Source organism: Pristis pectinata, chromosome 11, assembly GCF_009764475.1.
Source record: "Pristis pectinata isolate sPriPec2 chromosome 11, sPriPec2.1.pri, whole genome shotgun sequence".
NCBI lineage: Eukaryota > Metazoa > Chordata > Chondrichthyes > Rhinopristiformes > Pristidae > Pristis > Pristis pectinata.
The window spans coordinates 84,628,513-84,641,027 of record NC_067415.1 but is presented as its reverse complement, the minus strand read 5'-3'; the positions used below and the strand labels follow the sequence as shown (position 1 = coordinate 84,641,027).

At 50.2% G+C, this 12,515-nt stretch overlaps 1 protein-coding gene across 6 annotated transcripts in view; it reads right to left on the bottom strand.

The window, feature by feature from the left end:
• Nucleotides 1–12,515, bottom strand: part of farp1 (FERM, RhoGEF (ARHGEF) and pleckstrin domain protein 1 (chondrocyte-derived)) — a 229,001-nt gene that overhangs the window by 78,626 nt on the left and 137,860 nt on the right. For all 6 annotated transcript variants that reach the window (XM_052026779.1, XM_052026780.1, XM_052026781.1 and 3 more), the window contains 2 exons: nucleotides 10,866–10,929; nucleotides 4,808–5,039 (listed from right to left, as the gene is read on the bottom strand). In XM_052026779.1, coding sequence (XP_051882739.1) covers nucleotides 4,808–5,039; nucleotides 10,866–10,929 — 296 coding nt within the window. The remainder of the gene's footprint in view (nucleotides 1–4,807; nucleotides 5,040–10,865; nucleotides 10,930–12,515) is intronic.

The following is a 12,515-nucleotide window of genomic DNA, read 5'->3' as shown; positions in this document are numbered from 1 at the left end:
AAGTCCTTCCAGACATCACCCTGCCTGGCAGCCAAGAAGTAACGCTGCAGCCTTATCCCTGCTTCCAGACACCTTGCTTTGGTCAGGAATCCCTCTGACTGCTCTTGTAGGGTGACCAGAACTCCTGGAATTTCACAACAGTGCTTCCTTTTGATTTGAGGGAAGGACGAGAAATTTCGTACAATCCCGGGCGGTGAGCTGGGAGGTGGAGAGCAGGGGAGGCAGGAAGGGAAATACGAAGCTCACACAGCATAGGGTGACAACGACTTCTTCCCTGTCGCTGGACACCTTCCTTGGAAAGCAACACGACAAATCTCCGATAATCCGTCACACTTGGGACTTTGGTGGTGTTGGACTGGCCGATTTTCCCAACTATTAGATATTATTACTGTTAATTCCTAACACACCTTTAATTCAACAAACAATCTGCTGGATGAAGTCAGCGGGTCAAGCAGCATCTATGGGTGGGGAAGGAATTGTCAAGAGTTTGGGCCAAAACCCTGCATCAGGTTCCCCAAAACGTCGATAATTTATTTCTCCCCACAGATGCTGCTCAACCTGCTGAGTTCCTCCAGGATGCAGCATCTGCTGTCTCTGGTGTCTACACTTTGAATTCACTTCTTTAAATTCTCCAATGGCCCTGATGAGTTTGAGGGGAACACAGGAGCCGGGGCCCCAGTGAGATGCAGGGAAGTGTGGGAAAAATTACCTCATGAGCCAAACGCCACACCAGCTGGATTTCCAAATAGATGGAGAGCAAATTACCAGAGCTTTACTGCAGTGGGATTGCCTATTACTGTAAATGTTTGTGATGTTGAAATCCCAGCTCTACACAAGACATAGCAGGAGCCGTCTATTTGACCCCTCGAGTAAAGTCTGCCATACAGTAAGATCCTGTTCCATCTGATCTTTTCCTACCCCCTCCAACAGCCCAGAAATCTCTCTCTCCCCACCTTAATGATATTCAACGACAGACCCCACAGCTACCTGCTAGAGAACTCTGACAAGTTAACAACACTTTGAGAAGGAATTCCCATCTACTCTGTCAAGTTCCCTCATTTCAATACCATCACCTCTCATTCTTCTGAACTCCGCAGTGTTGGTCCAAACTATTCGATCCCTCCTTGCAATCCGTCCATAAGACACAGCAGCAGAATTAGGCCATTCGGCCCATCAAGTTTTCTCCGCCATTCAGTCATGGTTGATTCTTTTTTCAACCCCATTTTCCTGCCTTCTCCCTGTAACGCTTAACCCCCTTACCAATCAAGAACCTATCAACCTCTGCCTTACATGCACCCAATGACTTGGCCTCCACAGCCATCTGTGGCAACGAATTCCGCAGATTCACCGCCCTCTCGCTGAAGAAATTCCTCCTCATCTCAGTTCTACAAGGACATCCCTTTACTCTGAGGCTGTGCCCTCGGATCCTGGACTCTCCCACTGATGAAAACATCCTCGCCACATCCACTCTATCCAGGCCTTTCAGTATCTGGTAGGTTTCAATGAGATCCCCCTTATCCTTCTGAACTCCATCGAGTACAGACCCAGAGACATAAAAAGTTCCTCACACATCAAGCCTTTCATTCCTGGGATGAACTTCTTCTGGATCTAAGACTTGTGAACGCAGCAACTTGTGGATGCAGCAACCATCTCCCTACTTTTTTACTACTATCTCCTTGCGATAAAAGTCAACGAGTTCATGTTGTGAGCAGTTAATTCGGAATCCACTGGATTCCAAGTCAGATCAAATCAAATCAACGATCCCATTAAAGTTTTTTACCACTGCCTCCAAACCAGAAGGGTGATAAATACTTCTCCTTCACTGGACACCTTTCTTATGAATCTGCAGTGTGATCAACTATCACAATGAAGGCTTGTGATGTTGACATCTGAGATTTACTCCTGAAATTCACCCTGTTGGCAGCTCAGATTGATTGGTCTGGCTGACACTCCAGCCAGTTTGGGTTGAGTTAGAGTGGACGGTGTCGAAATTTCTGCATCTTCACCTTTCCCGTGTTACTGCCAAGTTCAATTTCACCACCCTATGTATTAAATGCCTCCTCACCCCAAGTACCCTACAAGGAGAACAGTTTGCCAGGCTGAAATATTTCTGGGATTAGCACAGACAATGCTGGAAACACTCAGCAGGTCAGGCAGCATCTGTGGGACAAGAAACAGTCAACATTGCAGGCCAATGACCTATCATCAGAGTAGTTCAGATTCCAATATGTTTTGTTCATATTTCAAGTATCCAACATGTGAAGTAACTTGCTCTTGTGTATCTGAAATACGTGACTTGATAAAATAAATTCAGTTTAAAATGATATTTACAATGTCTTCTGAGTTTTGATTACTTTTACATCAGGGTTCTTTATTGTCCTGCCCCTGAAAGACCTGGCTGTTTGCTTTTTTGTGTTTGAACCCACTGTGATCCAGAGGGCGAGCCGTGATTCGGGAAGGTGGCTTTCCACCAGCTGGGGACGGGCAATAAACGTTGGCCTTGCCGGTGTTACCCATCCTGTCAAAGAGCTGGCAAAGGGTCACGCAGTAACATTGCAGTGGCAATCCAGTGTCATCAACATGTCAACTTTAAAATATGAACAATTTGTCCATTAGTTTGGCAGAGCATAGGTTTCACTCAATTTTCAATGAACTCTCCCCTTCCAAGATCAATGGGCAACAAGGATTTGGCAAAGCATTCCCCTGATATGGTTATGGTATGCCTTCCCTCGACTTGTCCAATTTCACACCACAAGCTAATACAACACCAACAGCCAGTCAAGTCACCTCTTGAAGATGAGGTATGTACACACAGGGTAACAGTACATGAAACCTTCATTCCCATACTTTGAAACATCAACAAGTACTTTAAAAGTCTAGACTGACCCTCAGTTCTATCTAAATGCTTATTCCACAAAATTAAGCTTGTAACAGAACAGAGAACAGCAGAATGCAGGAACAGGCCCTTCGCCCATCATACCAGTGCTGAACATGATGCCAAGTCATACTAATCCCAGCTGCCTGCACATGATCCAAATCCCATCGTTGTAAGAAGGGTCAACCCACAACTATTGCACAAACATCAATTACCTCAACACCTCAACAAATCAGATGTCTGTTAGCATCTTTTATCTATATTCGGATATGAGACATGAAGGCTGTTACTGGCCACTTCTACAGCTCTCAGTTACACTGAAAAAGCCATGGCTGTCTAAACTACAACTAATGTGCTCACAATCAGCATCTGTCCCAATCGCGCTGCGGTCGGCAGGTTCCAAAGGCAACACCGACCAAGTCAATGCGCAATGGGGAACACCTGACCACAGCGACAAACACCATTCAAACCTCGGTGGTGGTCCCAAAGAGAGAACCAACACACCTGGTACCTGGCTGCACTAATGCAGTCAACAGCATTACCTGTTAACCTTAATTCATTGCATCTGCCCTTTGATGTTCAGCATTTCAACACTCAATTGTTCACCTTTCGACACTCAATTGCTATTTTACAGTTTAACTCAACGGTGAAACTTTGAGTTTAGTTTTATAAAGATGCCTTTCCTCACTTCATGTTAAATGATTCCGTAAACAGCAATGTGTGACCCTGCAGCCAAGCAACTCTGAACACTGACCCTGGAGGACATTGCTTTTCATATGCCCTTCATGGCAATGGGATTAACAAGAAGGAATGCCAGTTGGTTAGTCAGAGAACACTAGGGCTGGCTACAGTGGTGTCCAGTAAGTATCAATGCTAGGGTTAGCACGAGGCTGCAGCTGCCTGGCTCTGCACAGTTGACTGGACATTGGTGCAGAGTTGGCTGAGGCTGCTAACATGTGATGATGCCGCGTTCGTCCATGGGATCATCTGGGTCGCTGAAGCTCACCGAGCTGTCATCCTCCAGCTCCTCCCCCTCCAGCTGCAGGCTGCCGAAGGAGAAGCCACTCCTGGCCAGGGGCGAGGAGGAGTCCGCGGCGGCGACGGGGTTCCCCAACACCAGTGGGCGGCCAGGAGGGGGGACCAGGACCGCCTCGGAGTCCGACTCGCTGGACTCCGTCCCGCTGCTGGTCGACCCGTCGGCGGGCTGGGCAGCGCCGAAGCCCGCTGGGAGGAGCCAGGGGACGGGCGGGCTCGGCTGAGCCAGCGCCGGCCAGCCAGCCGCAAACCCGCCCCGGGGGTGCAGCCCCCCAGGGGAGCGCCCTTGGCCGCACTCCCTCAGTGGGGTGGAGGCCGCCAGGCGGCTGAGGACGAAGGGGTCGGTCTCCGACCTGTTCCGGGAGCCCTGCGCCCTCCCCAGTCGCCCGCTGCTCAGCGAGGGGGAGCGGCGGCTGCGATTGTAGCAGCTGCCGGCCCCCCACGCTCCCCACCCGCAGTGGCCATTCTGCAGGGGGGAGCCCTTGGCCGCCACCGACACCCCTCCCCCTCCGACGCTGCCGTTGGGGCTCGAGCCCTTGTGCCGCAGACCTATGGGGGTGACAGGGGGGCTGTCGGCTGCAGGGATGCGTGACGCCTGGTGCAGCAGAGAGCTGTGCCTGGGCGCTGGGCTCACCCCGCCTGCGCAGAACGACAGGTCGGCCAGGGCGAAGTCCTCGTCCACCAGCCCCTCCCCGAGGCGGAGCGGGTTGAGGACGAAGCTGAGGTCCGGGGAGTCCCAGCGCCTGAGGGGGGCAGACCCCCCCTCCTCCTCATCGTCGCCGTTTGCCCGCAGCGGCGAGCCGAGGAGCCGCGCCCGCTCATGCTCGCTATCGGCATCACTGCAGTCGATGTACGGAATGGAAGAGCAGCTGCTGCGAGTGGCTCGGGATGCCGGACCTGCATTCTGTCGGTCTCTCTGGGCCTTGGTCTGCTGACTGTTCTCCCTCGCTGCCTCCCCCTCCTCCTCCTCCTCCTTCTGCCCGACCCCCTTGGGGCTCCGGGACGGCGAGCGACTCTTGCGTTCCGCCGGCTGCTCGTCGGTCAGGCGGGAAGCTCCCGGGTCTTTCCTCTTGTTGGGAGACGGAGGTCCCGTCAATGAGGACCCCGTTCCGAAGGGAAAGCCGTCACTCTGGAAAAGACACAGAACGTAGAACAGTACAGCACAGGAACAGGCCCTTCGGCCCACAATGTTGTGCCCAACTAATTAAATTAGTAATCAAATACCCAATTAAACAAATCCCTTCTGCCTACACAATGTCCATCTCCCTCCATTCTCTGACTTTCATGTGCTTACCTAAGAGTCTCCTGAATGCCTCTATTGTATCTGCCCGGCAGCACCCCGGCAGCACATTCCAGGCACCCACCACTCTCTGTGCAAAAAAAAACCTGCCCCACACGTCTCCTTTGAACTTTCCCCCTCTCACCTTAAATGCCTGCCCTCTGGTATTAGACATTTCAACCCTGGGAAAAAGATACCGGCTGTCTAACTCTATCGATGCCTCTCATAATCTTATCAGATTTTCCCTCAGCCTCCGCTGCTCCAGAGAAAACAACCCAAGTTTGTCCGACCTCTCCTTATAGCCCATGCCCTCTAATGCAGGCAGCATCCTGGTAAACCTCGTCTGCACCCTCTCCAAAGCCCCCACATCCTTCCTGTAAAGACGAGAGGTAAACCTGGAGGGGGACACAGGAGGCTGCAGATGCTGGAAATCTGAAGCAACACACAAAACTGCTGGAGGAACTCAGCGGGTCAGGCAGCATCTGTGGAGGGAGATGGACAGTCAATATTTTGGGTCGAGATTCATTCAGTCCAGATGAAGGGTCTCGACCCAAAACATTGACTGTCCATCTCCCTCCACAGATGCTGCCTGACCAGAGTAATCTTGATGGCTGATTCTACCCAGCTCTGGTTTTTCAGATATATAATTATTAGTTCCGGCCACGACACTGCATCATTATAAGGTTATGGGTTCAAATCCCACTCATGACTGGGCCGACTCTCCCAGTGCAGACCTGAGGGAGTACCACACTGTCAGAGGGGAGGCCTTCAGATGAAACATTAATGAGAGCTTCCCACTGGATACAGAAGATCCCACCACCTTGTTTTGAAGAGCAGAGTAGTTCTTCACGGAACTCTGGCCAACAATAACAGAGCTTTGGATCTCTGCTGCGTACGAAAGCTTGCTCTGCAATACTGCCGCCAAATTTCCTACCTTACAACTTCTGGAAATCTTCATTGGCAGTACAGCACCTTGGGATCCCTGCACAGCCTCCAAGAGGCTCTACTTAAATTCAAATCTTTCCTTACAATGCGCTCCTCAAGCACTTTCTCCCGCATCTCTTGCAGATAGTGAAGAGCTTTTGGTTTCATGGTTAATATCAACCACGAGCATCATCCTCCATTGGCCAAGAGTGCCATTGGTTGACCGAGAGTCAATGGAAAGCTTTGTCTTAGAGGTGAACCCCTCACCAACTAGACTGACTTGGATCTCGTTGGGGCCTAGATGGAAGCCTAGTGATTGTGTGTGCTCCACTTTCAACAGGTAGTGAAGACACAACTTCCTGGGGCCCCTTTGATACAACAGTAGTGCAGAGGGATGGTGACCGACACTCCCTCTGGGACTGCACCCCATCACACTGTCTAGAAAAAGGCTGAGCACTTATGAATCACTGCATGGGCCTCAGCAAGACCATTGGGTCTTATCCTGAGCTCCAAACTTTCGATAGGACAGTAGACTTTTGGAGAAGCTATGGGGAAAGGATTACAGGAGGTCCTGGGGGTGCAGAACAGACTGGAGACGCCAGTGTGGTTTCCCTCAAAGCTGAGAAGATTGAGGAGAGATTTAACACAGGGGTTCAAAGAAAGGGTTTTAGGAGTAAATAGGGAGAAAGTGTTTGCAGGTGTAGGAGTGTCAATGATAAGGGGACAGAGATTAAACATAATTGGTGAAAACCACCGGAGAAATGATGAGGGAAAGCTCTTGTGCTAAGTATCTCATGGTCTGGAACAGCTGCCTGAGAGGCCAGGACTTCCAACTTCCAAAGGGGAAAAGAAAATCGTATGGAGGCATTGAGTCAAGTGCAGAGGGATCGAGGTGTTCTAGTGCATGAATCACAAAAAACCAGCTGGCAGCTCCCACAAAGAGCAACAATACCTCCCTATTTTTAATCTCTAACCCTGTTATTACGAAAGGGTTGGAATTTCAAAATAAGGGAGGTTTTGTTGCTATTGTACAGGGTGTTGGTGGGTCACATCTGGAGCACTGCATTCAGTTTTGGTCCCCTTACCTAAAAAAAAAGACATAGTATCACTGGAGGCAGTCCAAAGGAGTACTGTGTGCAGCTCTGGTCGCCCCATTCCAGGAAGGATGTGGAAGCTTTGCTGAGGGTGCAGATGAGGTTTACCAGGAAGCTGCCTGGATTAGAGAGTTTTAGCTATAAGGAGACGTTGGACAAACTTGGACTGTTTTCTCTGGAGCACTGGAAGCTGAGGGGAGACCCGATAGGAGCTTATAAAGTTATGAAAGGCGTAGATAGGATAGACAGTCTTTTTCCCAGGATGGTAATGTCAGATATTAGAGGACATAACTTTAAGGCGAGAGGGGGAAAGTTTAAAGGAGATGTGCAGGGCAAGTTTTTTTTTACACAGATGGTGGTGGGTGCCTGGAATGGGCTGCTAGGGGCAGCAGACACAATAGCAACGTTTAAGAGGCTTTCAGATAGGCACATGAATATGCAGGGAATGGAGGGATACAGACCATGTGCAGGCAGAAGGGACAAGTTTAACAAAGTTGATTCCTGGGATGAGAGGGTTGTTCTACGAAGAGAGACTAAATAGTTTGGACTTGTATACCTGGGAGTTTAGAAGAACGAGGGGTGACCTTGTTCAAACATACACGATCCTAAGGGGGACTTGACAGGGTAAATGCTGAAGCTTTTCACTAGTGGGAGAATCTTGAACAAGGGGACATAACTACAAGATAAGGGGCCTGTCACTTAAAACTGAGATGTGTAGAAATTTCTTCTCTCAGAGGTGGGGTGAATCTCTGGAATTCTCTGCCCCCCCTGAGGGCAGTGGAGGCCGGATCATTAGATGTACTTAAGGTGGAGAGAGATAAATATCTGAAAGATCGAGGAATTGAGGGTGATGGGGAAATGGCACAGAAGAGGAGTTGGGGCCGGCATGGATCAGCCATGATCATATTGAATGGTGGGGTGGGCTTGAGGGGCTGAGTGGCTGTCTCCTGCTATTTTCTTGTGTTCTAGTGTGTAGGGCAGCGGGACTAACTGGTAGCCTGTGGGAATGGTGCACGTACAGTGGCCTCCCACTCTGTACCCTGGTGACTGCTTGCTAGGGAACTGTACAATGGACACCAGGTCCTCAGCAGGAGATGTCAGAGGGCAAGGAACAGCTTCACCTCTGGTATTACCTACCCCTGTTTGTTCAGCTCAGACCCACCAATCATACTTCCTGGCCACAGTACAGAAAGCAAACTCAGCCTTGGTGTCCACTGTGGCCTGCCCTCTCTCACACCCCCATCCCTAAAGACTTCCTCAACCCCCCCTGACTCTGCCACTGCATCAGCTCACCCCGTCCTGTGTTGGTGACCCACTGCTTCACTGTTCTCCTACCCACACACTCTCTGTAAACCTGAGTCCACCCAATTCTCCACTGCCCACTCCTCAACACCTGTCCCTGGGGAGCATCGCCCCCTCAGGAAGGATGCCACGGGGGGGGGGGGGGGGGGGGGGGGGGAGGAATGAGGTCAAAGATGACAAAGTCCATTAAATTTTAATGACATTGGGACAACTTTGTTGGGAATGTCACAGAAAGGGAAAGTAATTCTCAACAGACTTGGCCTGTGAGCTCCCCTAACTGGGGCACTCCTCACTGTTGTCCTTGGATAACCCCCACGCTGTGGGAGGAGTGGTCTGTCATCTTTAGCAGAGATTAAAGGGGAAGGGCATGCTCTACAGTGCAAGCAAGCAAGGCTTCTCTTCAATAACACTGGGACTTGCTGCCCTAACCTGTACCAAACATCTCCACCATCACGGAAACCAGCCTCCCCTCCATGGACTCTGTCTTTACCTCTCGCTGCCTTGGTGAAGCAGCCAACATAATCAAAGACCCCATCCACCCGGGTCATTCTCTCTTCTCCCCTCTCCCATCAGGCAGAAGGTACAGGATCCTGAGGGCACGTACCACTAGGCTCAAAGACAGCTTCTATCCTGCTGTTATAAGACAATTGAATGGTTCCCTAGTATGATAATGTGGACTCTTGACCTCACAATCTACCTTGTTTGACCTTGCACCTTATTGTCTGCCTGCAGCTGTGACACTTTACTCTGTATCCTGTTATTGTTTTTACCCTGTACTACCTCAATGCACTGTATAATGAATTGATCTGTATAAACCATATGCAAGTTTTTCACTGTAGCTCAGTACAAGTGACAGTAATAAACCAATTCCAATACCAAGCACCCACCTCCCTGGGCTCATCAAGCTGAACTGCAACTGGTCCAGCCACACCTCACCCTAAACATTCCCATACTTGCTCTCAATTACCTCCATGTCCTCGTTCCCTTCATCTCCGGAAGCCCCTCCAGACCGTCAGCTCCCTATTCCTCCAATCCCTGCACAAGACTACTCCACCATCGGTGTCCGTGTCCCCGAGCTCCGAAATTCCCTCCCCCAACCCCACCATCTCTCAGTCCTTCCTCCCGTGGGGTAGACCATGTCCTAATGTTCCCTTTTGTGGCCCAGTAACAAATGTTGTTAATCAACCTCCTGTAGAGCCAATTGGGATGCTTTGCTCCATTACAGGTGCTATGTAAAGGCAAACCTCAATTACTGGACTGAGATTGGCTCAGGAGGGCGTCTTTGTCAGCCAGTTGGCACTGGTCCAGTTCTTTCTCCTGAGACGCTCACCCAATCCCCATCTGGAAATTGCTAGGGGATCTGCTTCCATCTTACTTTCAGCTGGAGAGTTCACAACCTCCTCATTCCCAGGCCGACTGCACAGGAAACTAGTTTCTCCCCATCCATACCCAGCCATCGAGCAGGCAATCTCATAACCATACCCGGGAACGTGATGGGAACTGTGTCAGGCCTGATGAACATAGAACATGGAACAGTGCAGAGTAGGAACAGGCCTTTTAGCCCATGATATCTGCACCAACCATGATGCCAAATTAAACCAATCCCTTCTGCCTGCACATGATCCATATTCCTCCATTCCCTGCCTATCTAAAACCCTCTTAAAGGTTGTGATTGTATCTGCTTCCACCACTTCCCCTGGCAGTGCATTCTAGGCACCTACCACACTCTGTGTAAGAAAACTTCCCCCTCTCACCTTAAACCCATGCTCTCTAGTATTCAACATTCCTACCCTGGGAAAACGATTCTGACTGTCTACCCTATCTATGCCTCTCATAACTTTATAAACTTCTATCGGGTCTCCCTTCAGCTTCTGACGCTCTATAGAAAACAACCCAAGTTTGTCCAACCGCTCCTTGTAGCAGATGCCCTCTAATCCAGGCAGCATCCTGGTGAACCTTGTCTGCACCTTCTCCAAAGCCCCCACATCCTTGCTGGAATGGAACGACCAGAACCGCACACAATTCTCCAAGTGCAGCCTAACCAAAGTTTTATACAGCTGCAACATGACTTCCTGACTTTTATACTCAATGCCCTGACCGATGAAAGTAAGCATGCCACATGCCTTCTTTACCACCCTATCTACCTGTGTTGCCACTTTCCGGGAGCTGTAGACTTGGACCCCAAGATCCCTCTGTGCATCAATGGTGTTAAGGATCCTGTCATTAATGGCATACTTTATACTGATATTTACTATCCGATAACCCCTTAATGTTAGGGACATTTGAGTGAACGAACAGAAGTGGAAAACAGACATAATCATTTTCTGTGGACAACATCACTTCCTGATTTACTGACTTGTTTTGGCACCAGCGACTGATGATCAGGCAGACTTCGGATGGACTGCACTTTACTGTGTTTCCTGAAAAATAAAAAAAATTAAAAGAGTAGGTAACAACTTTAACTAAATATCGATCTAAGACACTAATGACCTGGCCTCTCTTTCCAGCTGACTTTAGGAATTTCTTCAGAGGTTCACAATTTGCACTAAAATGTCCAAAAGGGAACGTAAAAAGTTGAAGAACTCCACTGCACTGGCAACAACACCAGTGCCAAACAGCACCTCCCAAACCCAGGGCTCCTACCACCATGGAGGACAGGCAGTAAGGTGCAGGGGGACACCACCACCTGCAGATTCCCCTCCAAATCATGCACCATCCCAACCTGGAAATGTCTCACCCATCCATCATCGCTGGGAACTCCTGTGCAACAGCACGGCGGGAGCACCTTCAGCATAGGTACTGCAAGTGGTTAAAGATGGTAGCTCACCAACACCTTCTCAAGGGCAATTAAGGATGGGCAATGAATGCTGGCCAGGGCAGTTACCTCCCATGGCTCAATTACAAACCCCAGCAATGGACCTGTGTATGGGACCCACAATGTAGGAAAACATTCCAAGGTGCTTCTCTGCCTTAAACACGAACAAACACTTAGAACAAGTGATTAGATAGGTAGGTTTCAAGGATCAAGAGGAGTGGTTGATGCCGTGAGGCCAGAGAGGGATCTCCAGACCAAGGGAGTGATTGGGTGAGGCTAGAATTAGAGGAACCAAGTTCTGGCCTTGCCCAATCGCTTCCTCCCACCATTTGTCAAGCTCTGGGTGCCCTCCCTCTCATTTCCCTCGCTCTCTCACCTCTTCAAAAGCAAACTGGTACCAGAGAAGCAACCTCGTAGTGGCATATTCTCCAGCTTCAGGTAACCTGCCCCACCTCTGTCCCTTTCCTCTCTCCTGATCTACCCAGTGCCTCCTACACCCACGCAGCCCCCATCACCCTGTTACCTTCCCCTCTTCCCCCCCCTCCATCTGCCCGTCACCCACACACCCCTCCCACTGGGTCTCCTCCCCCCCACTGGTCCCCATCTGCCCTCCCCACCTCCCTTATCTGGTTCCATGCTCCACCTTCCTCTCCTATCCGACTCCATCATGTTCAGCCCTTTGTCACCTCCACCTATCACCTCCCGGCCTCTGTCAACATTCCCATCTCCCCTCCTCCATCTGCCTACCACCCCTCCTCACCTGGATCCACCCATCACCTGCCAGCTCTTGCTCCGCCCCTTCCTCCTCACCTCTTTATACTGCCTAGCTCCCCTCTATTTTTCAGTCAAGGTGAAGGGTCTCGACCCAAAACGTCGACTTCCATTTCCCTGCAGATACTGCCTGACCCGCTGAGTTCCTCCAGCGGTTTGAGTGTTGGTACTGGAGAAGATCAGATTTGGTTCTGTTGGAAGATCAGTGCCCTGAACTCTGATGCTCTCTCCATAAGCTGCCTGACCTGCTGAATATTTAGTCATAGATTCATAGCGCTATACAGCACAGTAATAGGCCCTTCGGCCCAACTCGTACATGCTGACCAATTTGCCTACCTCAGCTTGTCACATTTACCTGCATTTGGCCCGTATCCCTCCAAATCTTTCCTATCCATGTACCTGTCCAAAAGCCTTTTAAGT